This window comes from Pristiophorus japonicus, chromosome 13 (assembly GCF_044704955.1).
Source record: "Pristiophorus japonicus isolate sPriJap1 chromosome 13, sPriJap1.hap1, whole genome shotgun sequence".
Taxonomy (NCBI): domain Eukaryota; kingdom Metazoa; phylum Chordata; class Chondrichthyes; family Pristiophoridae; genus Pristiophorus; species Pristiophorus japonicus.
The window spans coordinates 28,842,173-28,861,016 of NC_091989.1; the positions used below are offsets into that span (position 1 = coordinate 28,842,173).

An 18,844-nucleotide genomic window follows, 5' to 3' on the forward strand; every position below is an offset into this window, starting at 1 on the left:
CAGCATACCATCCTGAAGTCTTGGTTGCGGCTGCAGAAACACCTATCTATTCCCCTTACAATCAAATCCCCTATCACTATAGCTCTCCCACTCTTTTTCCTGCCCTCCTGTGCAGCAGAGCCACTCACAGTGCCATGAACTTGGCTGCTGCTGCTCTCCCCTGATGAGTCATCCTCCTCAACAGTACCCAAAGCAATGTATCTGTTTTGCAGGGGGATGACTGTAGGGGACCCCTGCACTACCTTCCTTGCATTGCTCTTCTTGCTGGTCACCCATTTACTATCTGGCTGTATACCCTTTACCTGCGGTAAGAACAACTCACTAAACGTGCTATTCATGTCATTCTCAGCATCGTGGATGCTCCAGAGTGAATCCACCCGCAGCCACAATGCGGTCCATCAGGAGCTGGAGGCGGATGCACTTCTCGCACACGTAGTCGTCAGGAACACCGGAGGCGTCCCTGACGTCCCACATAGTACAGGAGGAGCATAACACGTGTCCTAGATAGACTTAATTTAGCAACAACAATGCTAAGTGTTACTTACTGATAGAGAAAAGAAAAAAGAAAAGCTACTTACCAATCATCATCCTGACAACTTCCATCGAGAGCACCAGACAAATTGGTAACCTTTCACCTTGTCTGGGAACTGTCTGGAGATTACCACCCAGTCTATCACTGGGAGTTAATGATGCCTAAATTTGACCCGCCATACTGTCTGATGTCAACCAGTTTGGATTATATTAACATTCACATAACTAACCCCCCCATCAGCATCCACAGAGTCTACTGAGTGAATCATTAACCCTTTCTACCTAACAATGGTCAAAGAAAACATCAGACAAGAAAGTCACAAACTAACAAGTGTTTATTTACAGTGGAATCAGTAGGGGGACAGGGGAGATTAGGGAGGAGGGTGAGAATGGAATTCTCAACCTCCTCCAAAACTGACCATGAAATTGCTGGAGTAGTCATGCTCCACTCAAAGCCAGTGTCAGGAAACCTGATCCGTTTCCAGCTTCCGGCCTCATTGGCACATTTAGATGAGGTGTCAGAGCGCAGCTTGTCCAACCAGGAGTGCGGCAAAGCCGAGGAACTCCTGCTCCAATTGGTGGGCCTTTAAGGATCGCTGGCTTGGCCTCTCATCGCTGGGGCAAATGTGCTGAAGCACGATTTACCCATTTTTCACCGCCAGGAGGTGACGGCTAAATACCGCAGCAGAATGGGGTAGGTAGTCTCAATGTTCTTGTATTTGTTGCTATGACACACGATCTTCACCTCGTACTGATTGAACCTGAGCTTGAGTTGTTGGCCGGGCGAGGTGAGGAAGGTGATGGTGTAGAGGGCAAACTCGAACTCTGGGCTCACCCCCATGAAACAGCTTCCCTGGGGTTTAACCCCCTTCTTCCAGCTGAACTGCAGTGTGATCAGGTGCTTATTCTCATCCGGCTGTGGGACAGGGAAAAGAAAGAGAGAAACAAGCAGGCAGTGGTATATATAAACTCCCAAATCTCTCGATTAATCGCTCCAAATTCCTCAATTAAATCCCCGATCCCCTTGATTAAACCCCAAACCCCTCCATTAAACCCCGAACCCCTCCATTAAACACCCCAAACCTCTCAATTATACCCCCGAACCCTTCGATTAACTCCCTGAAACCTTTCGATGAAACCCCTGAATCCTTCCATTAACAACCCCCCCCCCCAGAACCCCTCGATTAAACCTCTGAACTGCTCAACTAAACACCCCCAAACCATTCCATTAAACCCCCGAATCCTTCCATTAATCACCTCAAACCTCTCGATTAATCCCCAAACCCCTCGATTAGACCATCAAACCCTTCGATTAACTCCCTCGAACCCCTCGATTAAACCCCACCCTGAATCCCTCAATTTAATCCTCCAATCCCCTCGATTAGATTCCAGTTTGTAACTTACTCCCGGGTATCTGCTATTCTGTATATAAACCCCCCAAACCCCTGAATTAGATTCCAGTCTGTAATCTACTCCTGGGTATCTGTTATTATGTATAAAAATCCCCCGACTGCACATTGAAATTGGTTGTGCGCTCACCCTACAGCACCCCGTGGCGCGCCGTGGTGGGAATGTCTGGAAAAGGTGGTGAGAGCTGTCCTGGCAGCGGTGAGTGATGGAATTGCTGAATGAGATAAGTTTGATTCTTTTGTTTAGTTTTATTTTTGCGATTTATCTTATTGTGGGGTGTATAAGTTATTGGGAATGTTTGCTGTGTTTTTAGTTGCGATTTTCTTTTTGCCACAGAAGCCTCTGTTAGGCTGACATTTTAGCAAGAGATATTCAGTGGCTCAGCCGGCCTTGCACATTAAAAGAGGTGTGTAGCGCCTCCCTTAGCGGAGCTCCACCCCACGCTCCGAGCCCGGCTGCTGAATTTTGTTGACTGAGGCGCAAACCTTTCTCAGGCGCTATAATTACCGCCCCGCCATGAATAACATCCCAAAATGACCTCAACTGAAAATCCAGCCCACAATCTTATTAAACTGAGCTAATTGCTAGATATATGTGCAGGCGGAGGGAATGAGGAATTGGAGAGGACGATGTAAATCACAGCAAATGGTTAGCTACGAGGAGAAAGTTATTTCTGAACTGTGCAATGTATTTAGACTAACTAAATAATGCATTTAACTGTGCAATGCATTCCAGACTGTACCTGTTATTCTATATATAAATCCCCCCCAGCTTTAAACTCTATCTCCTCTCCTTCCTTTGCAATGCTCACCTTGAGCTGGTCATTTTGCATGGTGTATCCTCTGTAATTCACATGACCAAGCTTCTCCTGGAGGTAGAACTGGATCCAGTTGTGGAATCCAATGACCGTTCGCCCACCGCGGGTTTCGCCTACAAACACGTGCTCGAAACCAGACGAATCGGGGCTGGAGGGAAGGAGAAAGTGAGGGGAGGATCGCAAACTCTGCTATCAGAAGGCTGTCTGTTCCAGTTCCCCTCCTCCCCTGACACTTTGACTGAATCTCACTGGGCTACAGTTCCACAGACACTGACTCTCACTGGGGGACAGTTCCACAGACACTGACTCTCACTGGGGTATAGTTCCACAGACACTGACTCTCACTGGGATACAGTTCCACAGACACTGACTCTCACTTTGAGTACGATGTCAGGTCTGATGCTGCCCGAACGATTTGATAGCACTGTCACTAAGACGAGCAACGCTCACCGGAGTTCTTCCCATCCGCGAGGATTCATATACATATCTCCCAGTGTGGAGTCACACAAGCACACACACACACACGCAGACAGGCAGAGACACAGGCACACACACACACAGGCACACGCACACACAAGCATACAGACACACCCAACCACAGACACACACCACACACACATTTACACACTCACACCCACACTCAACTCACGCACACAGATACACACACACATCCTCTTTGATTCTGAATTGGAACTGACATCACTTACTGGATGGATCCTTTGCGAGGGTACAGAGAGAACCAGATGTCATACAACTGCTGTTTAAATTCCTCCGTGTTCACGTTCGCCCTCCCCTTCTTGACTAAATAACTGTGAGCAATCTGAGAAGGGAAGGAATTTTAGGAACTGTAAATGGCAAATAACCCCAACAAGTCCAACCCTTTCTGGTAGATCGAACCCAGCTGCCAAACTCATCCCGTATCCCTCAACCCCACTTATCCACCTTCTCTCCATATCCCTCAAACCATCTTCTCACATTGCCCTCAAAACCACCTACTTCCCATTTCCCCAACCCTATCTTCTCCCCATATCCCTTAACCCACCTACCTACCTTCTCCCCATATCCCTCAAATACATCTACTCCCCTTATCCCTCAAACCCACCTGCTCCCTCAACTTCTCTCCATATCCTCCAACTAGTTTCTCCCCATATCCCTCAACCCACCAACCCAACTTCTACTTACATCCCTCAATCCAACCTACCCACCTTCTCACCATATCCCTCAACCTCAACTACCCACTTACTCCCAATATCCCTCAACCAACCTACACACATTCTCACCATTTCTCTCAACCCACATTCTCAACCCTACCTACTCCCCATATCTTCAACCCTACCTACTCCCCATATCCCTCAACCCTACCTACTCTCCATATCCCTCAAACCCACATTCTCCCCATATCCTCAATCCTACCTTCTCCCCATAATCCCTCAAACATAGAAACATAGAAAATAGGTGCAGGAGTAGGCCATTCGGCCCTTCAAGCCTGCACTACCATTCGACAAGTTCATGGCTGATCATTCCCTCAGTACCCCTTTCCTGCTTTCTCTCCATACCCCTTGATCCCCTTAGCCGTTAGGGCCATATCTCTTGAATATATCCAATGAACTGGCATCAACAACTCTCTGCGGCAGGGAATTCCACAGGTTAACAACTCTCTGAGTGAAGATGTTTCTCCTCATCTCAGTCCTCACACCTTAGCCTAAGACTGTGCCCTCTGGTTCTGGACTTCCCCAACATTGGGAACAATCTACCCGCATCTAACCTGTCCAGTCCCATCAGAATCTTGTATGTTTCTATGAGATCCCCTCTCATCCTTTTAAATTCCAATGTATAAAGGCCCAGTTGATCCAGTCTCTCCTCATATGTCAGTCCAGCCATCCCGGAAATCAGTCTGGTGAACCTTCGCTGCACTCCCTCAAGCAAGAATGTCCTTCCTCAGATTAGGAGACCAAAATTGAACACAATATTCCTGGTGAGGCCTCACCAAGGTCCTGTACAACTGCAGTAAGACCTCCCTGCTCCTCTACTCAAATCCGCTAGCTATGAAGGCCAACGTACCATTTGCCTTCTTTACCGCCTGCTGTACCTGTATGTCAACTTTCAACGACTGATGAACCATGACACCATCATATCCTCAACCCTACCTTATGCCCCTATCCCTCAAACCCACATTCTCCCCATATCCTCAACCCTACCTTCTCCCCATATCCATCAATCCTACCTTCTCCCCCATCCCTCAAACCGACATTCTCCCCATATCCTCAACCCTACCTACTCCCCATATCCCTTAACCCTACTTACTCTCCATATCCCTCAAACCCACATTCTCCCCATATCCTCAACCCTACCTTCTCCCATATCCCTCAATCCTACCTTCTCGCCCTATCCCTCAAACCCACATTCTCCCCATATCCTCAACCCTACCTACTCCCCATATCCCTCAACCCTACCTACTCTCCATATCCCTCAAACCCACATTCTCCCCATATCCTCAACCCTACCTTCTCCCCATATCCGTCAAACCTACCTTCTCCCCCTATCCCTCAAACCCACATTCTCCCCATATCCTCAACCCTACCTACTCCCCATATCCCTTAACCCTACCTACTTTCCATATCCCTCAAATCCACATTCTCCCCATATCCTCAACCCTACCTTCTCCCCATATCCCTCAAATCACCTGCCCACCTTCTCCCCATATCTTTCAACCCACCTACCCATCTATTCCCCATGTTCCTCAACCCCACCTATTTCCCATATCCTACCACAACCCCACCTTCTCCTCATATCCCACAAACCCACATTCTCCCCATATCACACAAACCCACCTACCCACCTTCTCACCATATCCCTCAACCCCACCTACCCACTTTCTCATCATAAGAACATAAGAAATAGGAGCAGAAATAGGTCATACAGCTCCTCGAGCCTGCTCCACTATTCAATAGGATCATGGATGATCCGATCATGGACTCAGGTCCACTTCCCTGTCCGTTCCCCATAACCCCTTGTTCCCTTATCGGTTAAGAAACTGTCTATCTCGGTCTTAAATGTATTCAATGACCCAGCTTCCACAGCTCTCTGAGGCAGCGAATTCCACAGATTTACAACCTTCTGAGAGAAGAAATTCTTCCTTATCTCAGTTTTAAATGGGCGGCCCCTTATTCTAAGTGTGTATGCAATAACTGTTAGACTGAGTACTGTTTAACTCCAAGAGATATGACCTTAGCTCTGCTTTATTAAGGCCCAAAGTGACTAATATACAAAATGGCTGGCCTTTTATACTTGGGCTGCACAGACTTCCATGCAGCCCAATGGCCTCCAACAGTGACGCCATCTAGTGGCTAGTGATCCCAAAAGTACATACATGACAATACACCCCCTCTGAGATATTAACACAGTCTTTTACAAATTGAGATGGTCCGCTGTTTTACACTCCCGAGTTGACCATCTCAGTTCAACTCCAGCCTTGGGTGAGTGTTCAGAGTCTGTTGTGACTGGTGGCTGGGTGGCTGACCTGGTGGGAGTGGCAATGGCCATGTCAGGGATTGAAAGTCCATTTTCATTGAACAGGTCAGTATTGAAAGTCCCGATTCACTGATGACCACTGAGTCCTCTGATGACTGGGGGTAGGTTGGTTGGTCATTGATTGTCTCTTCCACTGACTGTTCCGGTTCGTTTGTGTGCTGCAGTTTTGTCTGATCCATATGTTTCCTGCATGTTTTCCCACAATTTTGAGCTTGACAATAAATACTCTGTTGCCCTCCTTGACCATGACAGTACCAGCGATCCACTTAGGACCCTGACCATAATTCAGAACACATACAGGATCATTTACAGAAATATCGCGTGACACAGTTGCGCGATCATGATACCCTTGCTGACTTTGTTTTCTATATTCAATATGTTTATTCAAGTCAGGGTGTACAAGAGATAGCTTGGTCTTAAGACCTCTCTTCATCATTAGTTCAGCAGGTGAGACCCTGGTAAGCGTGTGTGGTCTTGTCCTGTAACTAAGCAGGATGCATGACAGGTGGGTCTGCAGTGACCCTTGGGTTACTCGCTTCATACTTTGCTTTATGATTTGGACAGCACGTTCTGCTTGCCCATTGGATGCAGATTTGAATGGTGCTGACCTTACATCTTTAATACCATTGAGTTTCATGAACTCTTGAAACTCCTGACTGATGAAGCACGATCCGTTGTCGCTAACAACGATATCAGGCAGACCATGTGTCGCGTACATGGCATTGACATTCTCAGTGGTAGCTGTGGATGTGCTGGATGACATGATTATACACTCTATTCACTTCGAATATGCATCCACAAGGGAGGGACCTGCAAAGTCGATGTGGATCCTGCACCATGGTTTGGATGGCCATGACCCACAGACTCAGCGGAGATTCCACTGGTGCTTTGCTGAGCTGCATGCAAGTGTTGCACTGATGCTCACATGATTCCAGCTCAGAGTCAATTCCTGGCCACCATACATGAGGCTTGGCGATGGCTTTCATCATTACAATGCCAGGATGTGTTCTATGTAGCTCACGTACAAGTTTCTCTCTCCTTTTCTTGGGCATTACAACACGATTTCCCACAGGAAACAATCCGACTGATTAGACTGTTCGTCTTTGTAAGGTTTGGTCCCCTCGCACATTTGCTTGGGTATGGCAGACCAATCACCTTTGAGGATGCAACTCTTCACCACCAATAAAATCGGGTCCTGACAGGTCCAGGTCTTAAATTGTTGAGCCGTGACAGGGGTTCCTTCACTCTCAAAAGCATCCATAACTAAGAATAGGTCTGCCGGTTGTGGCATTTCCACCTCCGGTGTGGGCAACGGCAGACGGTTCAAAGCATCGACACAATTCTCGGTGCCCGGTCTGTGCCGAAAGACATAATCATAAACTGATAATGTCAGCGTCCACCTCTGGATGCGGGATGAAGCATTGGTATTGATACCTTTGTTTTCAGAGAAAAGTGAAATGAGCGGCTTGTGATCTGTCTCCAGTTCAAACCGAAGACCAAACAAATACCGATGCATCTTTTTAACCCCATACATACAGGCTAGTGCTTCTTTCTCTACTATGCTGTAGGCTCTTTCCGCTTTAGACAAACTTTTTGAAACATACGTGACTGGTTGAAGTTTACCCGACTCATTAGCTTGTTGGAGTACGCAACCAATTCCATGTGACGAAGCATCACAGGCCAATACTAAACGTTTACGTGGGTCATAATGTACCAGTAGCTTGTTAGAGCAAAGCAGATTAGTGGCTTTCTCAAAAGCTCTGTCTTGAGATGCACCCCACACCCAGTTGTCGCCTTTTCTTAGCAGCATGTGCAGTGGTTCTGTCATGTATCTTACATTATTATATACAACTGTATCCTAACATGCTATACATGACTGTAATAAGATATGACCTGCAACCACCAGCATACCTTACCACCAGGGGTGCACTTGCAAGAGACAGGTATATAAGGACAGGTCTCAGGCAAGTGCAGCATTTCAGAGCTGTGAAATAAAGGTGCAGGTCCAGAGTGACCTTGACTTCACTACATGCCTCGTGTGAATCTGTACTGAGGGGACAGGACTTTACAGTGGCAACGGGTTACGGGATTACAGAATCCACAGAATGGCGAACAACGGATCAGATGAAAAGTACAATGCGGGAGACAATTGGGAGGACTTTATAGAAAGGCTCCAGCAAAGCTTTGTAACCAAAGACTGGTTAGGCGACGATAAGGCAGACAAGAGAAGAGCCCATCTCTTGACCAGCTGTGGCTCGAAAACATACGCTTTAATGAAGGATCTGTTGGCTCCCGAGAAACCAGCAAGCAAGTCGTTTGAAGAATTGAGCACACTGGTAAGAGACCACCTGAAGCCAGCGAGCAGCCTACACATGGCCAGACACAGGTTCTACAACTACATACGCTGTGTGGGCCAGAGCATACCCAACTTTGTGGCGGAACTTCGGAGGTTGGCTAGTTTATCTGAGTTCTCCGATGAACTGAGGAGAGACTTTTTCATTGAAAGAATAGGCCACGCAGGCATATTCCAAAAGCTCATAGAGACGAAGAACCTGACCTTAGAGGCAGCAGCACTGGTTGCACAGACATTCTTGGTCGGGGAAGAAGAAACGAGATTGATTTACAATGCAGGTACGACAACTAACGAAATATCGGAAGAAGAAGTTCACAGCACTAAACAAGCTGCTACCCCCACACACAGACAAAACCGGGAGAACAGGCTCTCGACAGCAGACAGAAGCCATCAAGGAACGGCCGTTCACACCTCATCAACCCACAATGCGAGCAATCAACGACAAACTGAGAGTAGCTCAAGAGAGATCAGACAGATGCAGCTCATTCTTTGGGAACTTTTTGAACAATGGAACAGGTCTATGCTGGAGGTGTGGGGGTGGGCACTCATCAAGGCAATGTCGATTTCAGCAGGCTGTTTGCAGAAATTGTGAATTTACAGGGCATTTGGCCCGCATTTGCAAAAAAACGGCAGCTCGGCTGGTATATGAATCAGTTGGGTCGGAAAGCGGACCAGAAGATGGTGGGGACAGTAGCCAGGACACCGGTGTACAGCAGCTCCTACAACAGGATGCCTCCTATAATGATGAGGGTCCTATTCAACGGGATATCTGTCAACATGGAGCTGGATACGGGAGCGAGTCAATCTCTCATGGGCGCTCAACAATTTGAACATCTGTGGCCACATAAAAGAGACAGACCAAAACTCACAAGGGTCAACACCACAGTAAGGACCTATACCAAATAAATCATACCAGTTCTCAGCAGCGCCATGCTCTCTGTCACACACAAAGGGATAGTGAACCGACTTCCCCTGCGAATTGTCCCGGAGACCCCCCAGCACTGCCAAAGTCAAAATCTACATCACACAGGATGCTAGACCGGTCCATCGCAAGGCCAGAGCTGTGCCCTATGTGATGAGGGAAAAGATTGAACACGAACTAGACAGGCTTCTGCGGGAAGGCATTATATCACCTGTGGAATTTAGCGACTGGGCAAGTCCCATCGTCCCAGTCATGAAGCCTGATGGATCCGTACAAATCTGTGGGGACGACAAATCTACCATAAACAGAGTCTCCCTACAGGACCAGTACCCGCTGCCCAGAGTGGAGGACTTATTTGCCGCATTGGCTGGAGGTAAACTTTTCTCAAAATTAGACCTCACATCTGCGTATATGACGCAAGAATTGACCGAGGAATCCAAGCTACTCACCACCATCAACACACATCAAGGCCTGTTCATGTACAATAGATGCCCATTCAGCATCAGGTTGGCAGCTGCCATATTCCAGCGCAACATGGAGAGTCTGCTCAAGTCCATCCCGGGGACGATTGTATTTCAAGACGACATACTTATCACGGGCAGGGACACTGACTCCCATCTCCGTAATTTGGAGGAAGTACTAAAGCGGTTGGCCTACGAGTCAAGAAATCCAAGTGCCTGTTTCTCACACCCGAGGTTGAATTTTTGGGCAGAAGGATTGCTGCTGATGGAATCCGCCCAACAGAGTCCAAAACAGAAGCAATTCGCTTGGCACCTAGGCCCCGGAATGTCTCAGAACTGCGCGCCTTTCTCGGGCTACTCAATTACTTTGGGAACTTTATGCAGAACTTAAGCACGCTGCTGGAGCCTCTCCACGTGCTACTCAGGAAGGGGTGTGATTGGTTTTGGGGGGACACCCAGGAACACGCCTTCAATAAGGCACGCAACCTTCTGCGTTCCAACAGTGTTTTGATTTTCTTTGAACCAGGTAAAAAGCTCGTTCTCACATGCGATGTGTGAGCATATTGGGTCGGGTGCGTTTTGCAACATGTCAATAGCGCGGGCAAATTACAACCCATAACTTATGCCTCCAGGTCACTTTTGCGGGCAGAGCGCAGGTACGGAATGGTAGAGAAGGAGGCGCTCACGTGCGTGTACGGTGTCAAAAAGATGCACCAATACCTTTTCGGGGCCAAGTTCGCGTTAGAAATCAACCACAAGCTCCTCATGTCCCTCCTATCCGAGAGCAAGGCAATAAACGCCAATGCCTCGGCGCGAATTCAACGGTGGGCACTCACGCTGGCGTCCTACGACTATACCATAAGGCACAGACCAGGCACAGACAACTGTGCCGACGCGCTCAGCAGGCTACCCCTGGCAACCACGGAAGGGTCTGACGAACAGGACTGTGAGATAGTCATGGCAATCAATGCCTTTGAGTCCACAGGTTCGCCCATGACGGCTCGCCAAATCAGAGCCTGGACGGCCAGCGTCCCCACGCTATCCTTAGTAAAAAGATGTGTCCTAACCGGTGACTGGGCAGAGGCTCGCGATGCCTGCCCCGAGGAATTAAAACCCTTTCACAGGCACATGCATGAGCTATCACTACAAGCAGACTGCCTGATGTGGGGCAGCCGAGTAGTCATGTCTCTGCGAGGCAGAGAGGCATTTGTCCGGGAGCTCCACCGCGAGCACACGGGGATCGTTCTCATGAAGGCCATAGCCAGATCCCACGTCTGGTGGCCTGGTATTGACACGGACTTGGAGCTCTGCGTCCGAAGGTGCACCATTTGTGCCCAACTCAGCAATACCCCCAGGGAGGCTCCATTGAGCCCCTGGCCCTGGCCTACCAAACTGTGGTCGCGAGTGCACGTGGACTACGCAGGCCCATTCATGGGCAAAATGTTCCTTGTAGTTGTAGATGCATTTTCAAAGTGGATCGAATGCACCATTTTAACCTCGAGCACAAGTTTCGAATTTTCACTGATATCTGCTTTAGACTTCTATCCGTCGTTACGCATGACTGAGCGATCGTCATGGCCCTGTCCAAGTCCAACGTCTCCACCGCCAGTAGTTTACGCAGGATCACCTCGTGGTTGATGCCAATTACAAAGAAGTCCCGCAGCATGTCTGCCAACACAGCCCCGAACTTACACGGTCCCGCTAAATGTCTCAGGTCGGCAACGAATTCCACCGTATTCTGGCCCTCTGAGCGAACGTGCGTGTACAATCTGTATCTCGAGATGATGATGCCTTCGTCTGGCTTAAGATGGTCCTGTACCAGTGTATGCAATTCTTCATACATCTTCTCTGTTGGACTCACAGGCAGGAGTCGATTCTTTATCGCACCGTAAATTTTTGGACCGCAAACCGTGAGGAACACCGCCCGGCGCCGATCTGCGTCGCCGACCTCCTCCATTTTGTTGGCCACGAAGAACTGGCTCAAATGGCTCACAAAGTCTGCCCAATCTTCACCTTCCACAAATCGCTCCAACAATCCAATTGTGCTCATTTGTGCATGTAAAGGTTCTTGTTGCCTCATCGCCAAATGTTGTGAATGCAGTAACAGTTAGACTGCTTTACTGAGGCCCAAAGTGACTAATATACAAAATGGCTGGCCTTTTATACTTGGGCTGCATAGTATATTATGCCCCCTAGTTCTAGTCTCCCCTATCAGTGGAAACATCCTCTCTGCATCCACCTTGTCAAGCCTCCTCATAATCTTATACGTTTCGATAAGATCACCTCTCATTCTTCTGAATTCCAATGATTAGAGGCCCAACTACTCAAACTTTCCTCATAAGTCAACCCCCTCATCTCCGGAATCAACCGAGTGAACCTTCTCTGAACTGCCTCCAAAGCAAGTATATCCTTTCTTAAGTATGGAAACCAAAACTGTATGCAGTATTCCAGGTGTGGTCTCCCCAATACCCTGTATAACTGTAGCAAGACTTCTTTGCTTTTATATTCCATCCCCTTTGCAATAAAGACCAAGATTCCATTGGCCTTCCTGATCACTTGCTGTACCTGCATACTAACCTTTTGTGTTTCATGCACAAGTACCCCCACTCCCGCTGTACTGCAGCACTTTACAATTTTTCTCCCTGTTAAATAATAACTTGCTCTTCAATTTTTTTCTGCCAAAGTACATGACTTCACACTTTCCAACATTGTACTCCATCTGCCAAATTTTTGCCCACTAACTTAACCAGTCTATGTCCTTTTGCAGATTTTATTTATGTCCTCCTCACACATTGCTTTTTCTCACATCTTTGTATCGACCAGGTCAACATCCCCAGCATTGAAGCACTGACCACAATTGATCAGCTCCACTGAGCAGGCCACATTGTCCGCATGCCAGACACGAGACTCCCAAAGCAAGCGCTCTACTCAGAACTCCTTCACGGCAAACGAGCCAAAGGTGGGTAGAGGAAACGTTACAAAGACACCCTCAAAGCCTCCCTGATAAAGTGCAAGATCCCCACTGACACCTGGGAGTCTCTGGCCAAAGACCTCCCTAAGTGGAGGGCACTAAGCACCTCGAGTCTGGTCGCTGAGAGCATGCAGAAATCAAACGCAGGCCTCCGGCAAACCAGTCCACCCACCCTTACCCTCAACGGCTATCTGTCCCACCTGTGACAGAGATGGTGGTTCTCGTATTGGACTGTATAGCCACCTAAGAACTCATGTTAAGAGTGGAAGCAAGTCTTCCTCAATTCCGAGGGACTGCCTATGATGATGATGTATCGACAGCGAACTTGGCTACATTACACTCGGTCCCCTCATCCAATTCGTTAATATAGATTGTAAATAGTTGGGGTCCCAGCACTGATCCCTGCGGCACCCTACTAGCTACTGATTGCCAACCTGAGAATGAACCATTTATCCCGACTCTCTGTTTTCGGTTAGTTAGCCAATCCTCTATCCATGCCAATATATTATCCCCAAACCCGTGAACGTTTATCTTGTGCAGTAACCTTTTATGTGGCACCTTGTCAAATGCCTTCTGGAAGTCGATATACACCACATCCACTGATTCCCCTTTTAACCACCCTGTTCGTTACATCCTCAAAGAATTCCAGCAAATTTGTCAAACAGGACTTCCCCTTCATAAATCCATGCTGACTCTGCCTGACTGAATTATGCTTTTCCAAATGTCCTGTTACTGCTTCTTTTATAATAGACTCCAACATTTTCCCAACCACAGATGTTAGGCTAACTGATCTATAGTTCCCTGCTTTTTGTCTGCCTCCTTTTTTAAATAGGGGAGTTACATTTGCAGTTTTCCTATCTGCTGGGATCTCCCCAGAATCCAGGGAATTTTGGTAAATTACAACCAATGCACTATCACTGCTTCACTTAAGACCCTAGGATGCAAGCCATCAGGTCCATCATATCCCTCAACCCCACCTACCCACCTTCTCCCCATATCCCTCAACACCATCTACCCACTTGCTCATCATATCCCTCAACCGCACCTACCTACCTTCTTACCATATCCCTCAACCACATCTTCTCCCCATATCCCTCAACCCACCTACCCTCCTTCTCCCCATAACCCCAAACCTGACTGTCTCTCCATAGTCCTCAATTCCACCCACTAACAATGTACAGTGTGATGTTACCTGCAGCACCGGAGTCTCCATGACGGCATCCAGAAAGCTGTGGATCTCTCTCTCCTCCTCTGGGGTAATGGTCTCCGGTTCTCCTGTGTCAGCTTCATAATTATCCAATAGGGAAATGAAGGCTAAAAGGAATCACAAACGTGTCTTTGATTTAATCTGTACTTTGTATCAACTGGGTATAGGTGATTCACTCACGGATATTCTGGCATTTAATATCAGAGTATATTGGTACCAGAGTTTGGGAAATATAGAGAGAGGGTATTGGGGTGTGGGTAATATAGGGAGAGGGTATCACGGAATAGGTAATAGAGGGAGAGGATATCAGGTGGTGTTATCAGGATGTGGGTTTCAGGAGGTGGGAATCAGAGACTTGGGAGATGATGCAGATGGTCTGAGAGCCAGCAGATGGGTTGTCCTATGGATTTGAGGGTCAGGTGATGTAAATGGGATGTAATGGTGTACACCATGAGGGCAGAGGATGAAATGTTTGGGAGTGATCATCGACACCTAAAAGGTATGTGGTCAGTGTGAGACTGTTACTAAGGTAAATAAGGAAGGAACTGCCAGTGACATTGTACAGAGGACTGTGGGTACAGTACGGGATACCCCACCTCAAATAGGATATTTAGATCCATTTGAAGGATGAGGGAAGAGTGGCGAGGGCAGTTGAAGTCCTTCGGGGATTGAGTTATGAAGAAAAATTCAAGGGACTAAAGAAAAAAGGGGGCGGAAGACATGACCCTGATCTGGGAATAACAGAAGGTGTAAATGAGGTGGGAATAAGCAAGCAATTTAATTTCTATTTCAATAAAAAAGTGAGAGAGATTAACAGTATGGGGGAAGTGAGGGTTAAAGAGATTAACACGGGAGGTGTAAGGTTTAGAAACTGGGGAAGTTGAAGAAGGAAATTAAAGTTTGAGATCAAAAATTGGTGGGAGGAGTCCAAGGTGCCATGTTCATGTGCTCTGCATGTACGTTGGGCTGAATGTCCTTCTGTAACTCTGGACCTTGTCTGTAACTCACTCTCACTGGAGCTTATCCTTGTTTGAAGTTGTCCTGTTGATTCTGTAATTGCTGAGGCCGGGGCTTGTACCTGAAAATGTTTTCTTCTTGAAAACTTCCTCGTTTACATAAAGGAACAATGGCAGTGCGGCTCCATCAGTGACATCTGTGTTAGGTACAGTTTGTTCAGCTTTCTCCTGTAGGCATCAGTAATAAAGAAAAATGGCTGATTTGTTGCAGAGAACCACAGAAATTACGGCACAGCAGGAGGCCATTCATCTCATCGCACCTGTGCTAGTTATTTGGCTGGAGCTGCCTGTTCTAATTCCCATTTCACCGCCCTGTCCTCATATCCGTTTACATTCATGCTTTTTCAATCCTTATCCAATTCCCTTCGAAATGCCCCAGTTTCCCTCAGTAACTCCTTGTGGTAAAGCAGCCCATGTTCTAATAACCCTCTGTGTGAAAAGGGTTTTTCTAACTTTCCCCTTCATTATTCCAGTGATAATCCTCAGTCTGAAAGCAGGAACATGCATTTTTATAGCGCCTTTCACCACCTCAGGACGTCCCAAAGTGCTTCACAACGTGATAATTACCAGATCATCTGTTTCAGTGATATTGGTTGAGAGATAAATATTGACTAGGACACTGGGCAGAACTCCCCCGCTCTTGCTCCAATAGTGCCATGGGATCTTTTACATAGAATTACTTTGAGTCTATAGCACAGAAACAGGCCATTCAGCCCATCACGTCCATGCCGATGTTTGTGCTCCACACGAGTTTTCTCCCTCATTTTTCATCTATCCCCATCAACATATCGTTCTATTCCTTTCTCCTTCATGTGTTTATCCAGCTTCCCCTTAAATGCATCCATACACCTGAGAGGGCAGACTGGGCCTCGGTTAAACACCTCATCCGAAAGATGGCAGGTCTTCCCCTTGTTACTGATTCACTAACATTTGGACCAACCTCAAAACATTTACACTCTCAAAACATTCTTTCAACGTTGTCTCTCTGTACAACAGTGCCAGTAAGTACTCCTTGTGCAGCAGCTAACTATGACCACATACTTCATCATTTGTACATACTCCCTGTAGCACAAAGCCCTTGTGAAAGACCTGATCAATCACTTTACAAATGCTAACTGCATTAACCACCATTCTGCAACATTTGCACCAAGGAAGACTTTAAGCGATGAAGCTTCTCTAAGAAGAATGTCAGAATCTTTTCATTATTGAGAAGCCTTTGAGGGGCCTGGGATCATGCTGATGGACAGCAGTGAGGGTGCATAAGAATATAAGAATTTGGAGCAGGAGTAGGCCATTTGACCCCTCGAGCCTGCTCCTCCATTTAATATCATGGCTGATCTGATCTTGGGCTCAGCTCCACTTTGCTGCTGGCTCCCCTTCATTCCCTTATCGCTCAAAAATCTGTCTATCTCCACCTTAAATATATTCAATGACCGCGCCTCCACAGCTCTCGGGCAAATTTCACAAATTTACGACCTGCTCAATCTTTCTGTAGAGCTGCAGAGTCGGAAAGTCAGGAAGCAGTGATTAGGTAACACCAAAATCATAGGAGGAAGGGAAGAGCAAGGCAGAGAATGAAGAGATTGTGCAATGAGCCTTGATTTCAGCAACTGTGAGGATCCAAAGAGGAGGAAGAATGAGTGCGATGGGGAGGAGGGAGAGTGTCATGTCTTTGCTTCATGGGTTCTTTGCTTAAGAATTCATAGCAACAAATTGCTATTAAGAATTAGTTGGTTTATTAGCAAAGGTTTAACAATCACACTAGTTCATCCACCAGGCTCACAACCACCTGCCTCATCATGGAACGCCTAAACCCAATTGGCTGGGGTTTTATTGAGTCTTGTGAACATCGCGTGATTGGTTAAGCCACTCACAACTCAACAGCTCTACAACTATTTTTGTTGTATCTGTAAACAAGTGCCCCTGGTTAAAGGTAGGGGAGGGGTCACACTCCAAAAACAAATTAAACATAGACAAATTAAACTTTAAACATTAAGGATCAAATTAAAATTTGGTTGCCGGGGGTGATGATGCACTCCAGCCCCTCTGGCGCCCACCTCTTGTGGAAGGCCGCGAGCATACTGTTGGACACCGCGTGCTCCATCTCCAGGGACACCCTGGATCAGATGTAACTGCAGAAGAGAGGCGGGCAGTCGGGCTGAACGACCCCTCAACAGCTCTACAAATATTTTGTTGTGAACCAAATTAAACAATTAAATCAAGTGCCCCCTGATTAAAGGGAGGTGGGGGCACACTCCAAAAACTTTTCAAGTGCCCCTTTTATTTGTTTTTTTTTTTAGGGCAGTAAAAGCACACAAATTATACAAGTGCCCCCTGGCTAAAAGAGGGGGAGGGACACTAAAAACCGGCACAATAAACAAATTAAACTTTAAATAAAGGTAGTCAAATTAACATTTCATTGCCGGGGGTGATGATGCACTCCAGTCCCTCCAGTGCCCACCCCTCGCAGAAGGCTGCGAGCGTACCGGTGGACACCGCGTGCTCCATCTCCAGGGACACCCTGGCTCGGATGTAACTGAAGTAGAGAGGCAGGCAGACGGGCTGAACAACCCCCTCAACAGCTCGACAACTATTTTTGTACAACAGTTCTACAAACCTGTGAGCATACTCACAAGTACATACATTACAGAGACTGTGTGGGACGGGGCGAGTGTTGGACGGGAAGAGTGTGGGACAGGGGGGGGGGGAGAGTGTGTGGCCGAGTAGAGTGTGGAATGGGGAGGAGGGAGAGTTTGTGGGATGGAGAGAGTGTTGGATGGGGAGGAGGGAGTGTGCAATGAGCCTTGATTGCAGCAGCTGTTTGGATCCAAGGAGGAGGAAGAGTGACTGGGACAGTAAGACCAGGGAGAGTGTGTGGGACAAGGATGGGGGGGGGGGCGGGGTGGGGGGGGGAGGAAAGAGTGTGTGAGTGGGGGAAGGAAGAGAGTGTGGAACGGGAAGGAGGGAGAATGTGTGGGACAGGGAGGGAGGGGGGAAAAGAGCGTGTGGGATAGAGGGAGGAATCGTGTGGGATGGGGAATTTGGAGTTTAGGAGAAACATGAGAGGAAAGTTCAGAGGAGAATTGACCAGTGTAGTATTAATAAAATAGAGATAGGAAGGAAATATGAGTTCTAGGAAAGAGGAGAGAATTGTGATTATAGTAGAGGCCATCCCATCAAAGGAAAGCTGGCTCTGACACTTTCACTGGTACCAGCATTGGCACTGGCACTGGCATTTACATTGGCAAGCAGTACCAGCACAATAGCGCTGGCACCAGCACTGACAGGTCAAATAGCTTACTTGAGAGCTGAAATATTTGTGATTGTAAGACAACTTGCACCAGAGATAGTTTGGACTCCAGAGGGTATTGAAGGGCCAGACCAGAAAAATCTTCCTGTGCACATTGACAAGTCGGTTCCCTGCACTTTTTCCAATACTCTGGGAACATGAACAAAATCTGCTCGTTGGAACAAAATGGTATTATAAGTCAATTCCTAAATAAATTTGGGTTTGACGTGGACCTACCTGAAGAGCAATCTTGTAATCTATCCCTGGCTGAAGTCTGTTCACATCATTGTCCCACAGTGTCTGAACAATGCTCGATAATTCCGTATTGTTTTCCAT

The 18,844-nt window shown here is 47.3% G+C and overlaps 1 protein-coding gene across 1 annotated transcript; it reads right to left on the reverse strand.

The window, feature by feature from the left end:
• Positions 1–1,183: 1,183 nt before the first annotated feature.
• Positions 1,184–18,844, reverse strand: endou2 (endonuclease, polyU-specific 2). Its single transcript, XM_070896732.1, has 6 exons — positions 18,746–18,844; positions 15,282–15,387; positions 14,189–14,310; positions 3,466–3,578; positions 2,753–2,906; positions 1,184–1,447 (listed from the first exon to the last, which is right to left on the reverse strand). The coding sequence occupies exons 1-6, from the start codon at positions 18,842–18,844 to the stop codon at positions 1,184–1,186; spliced, it is 858 nt and encodes a 285-aa protein (XP_070752833.1).

Excerpts from the sequence above, each read along its gene's own strand:
- endou2 (XM_070896732.1), bottom strand. The coding sequence starts at position 18,844 with ATGGAAAACAATACGGAATTATCGAGCATTGTTCAGACACTGTGGGAC. Across the intron at positions 14,311-15,281 it reads CAAGAAGAAAACATTTTCAG|CCTTCATTTCCCTATTGGAT; the intron begins GTACAAGCCCCG and ends GATTCCTTTTAG. Across the intron at positions 1,448-2,752 it reads TGCAAAATGACCAGCTCAAG|CCGGATGAGAATAAGCACCT; the intron begins GTGAGCATTGCA and ends CCTGTCCCACAG.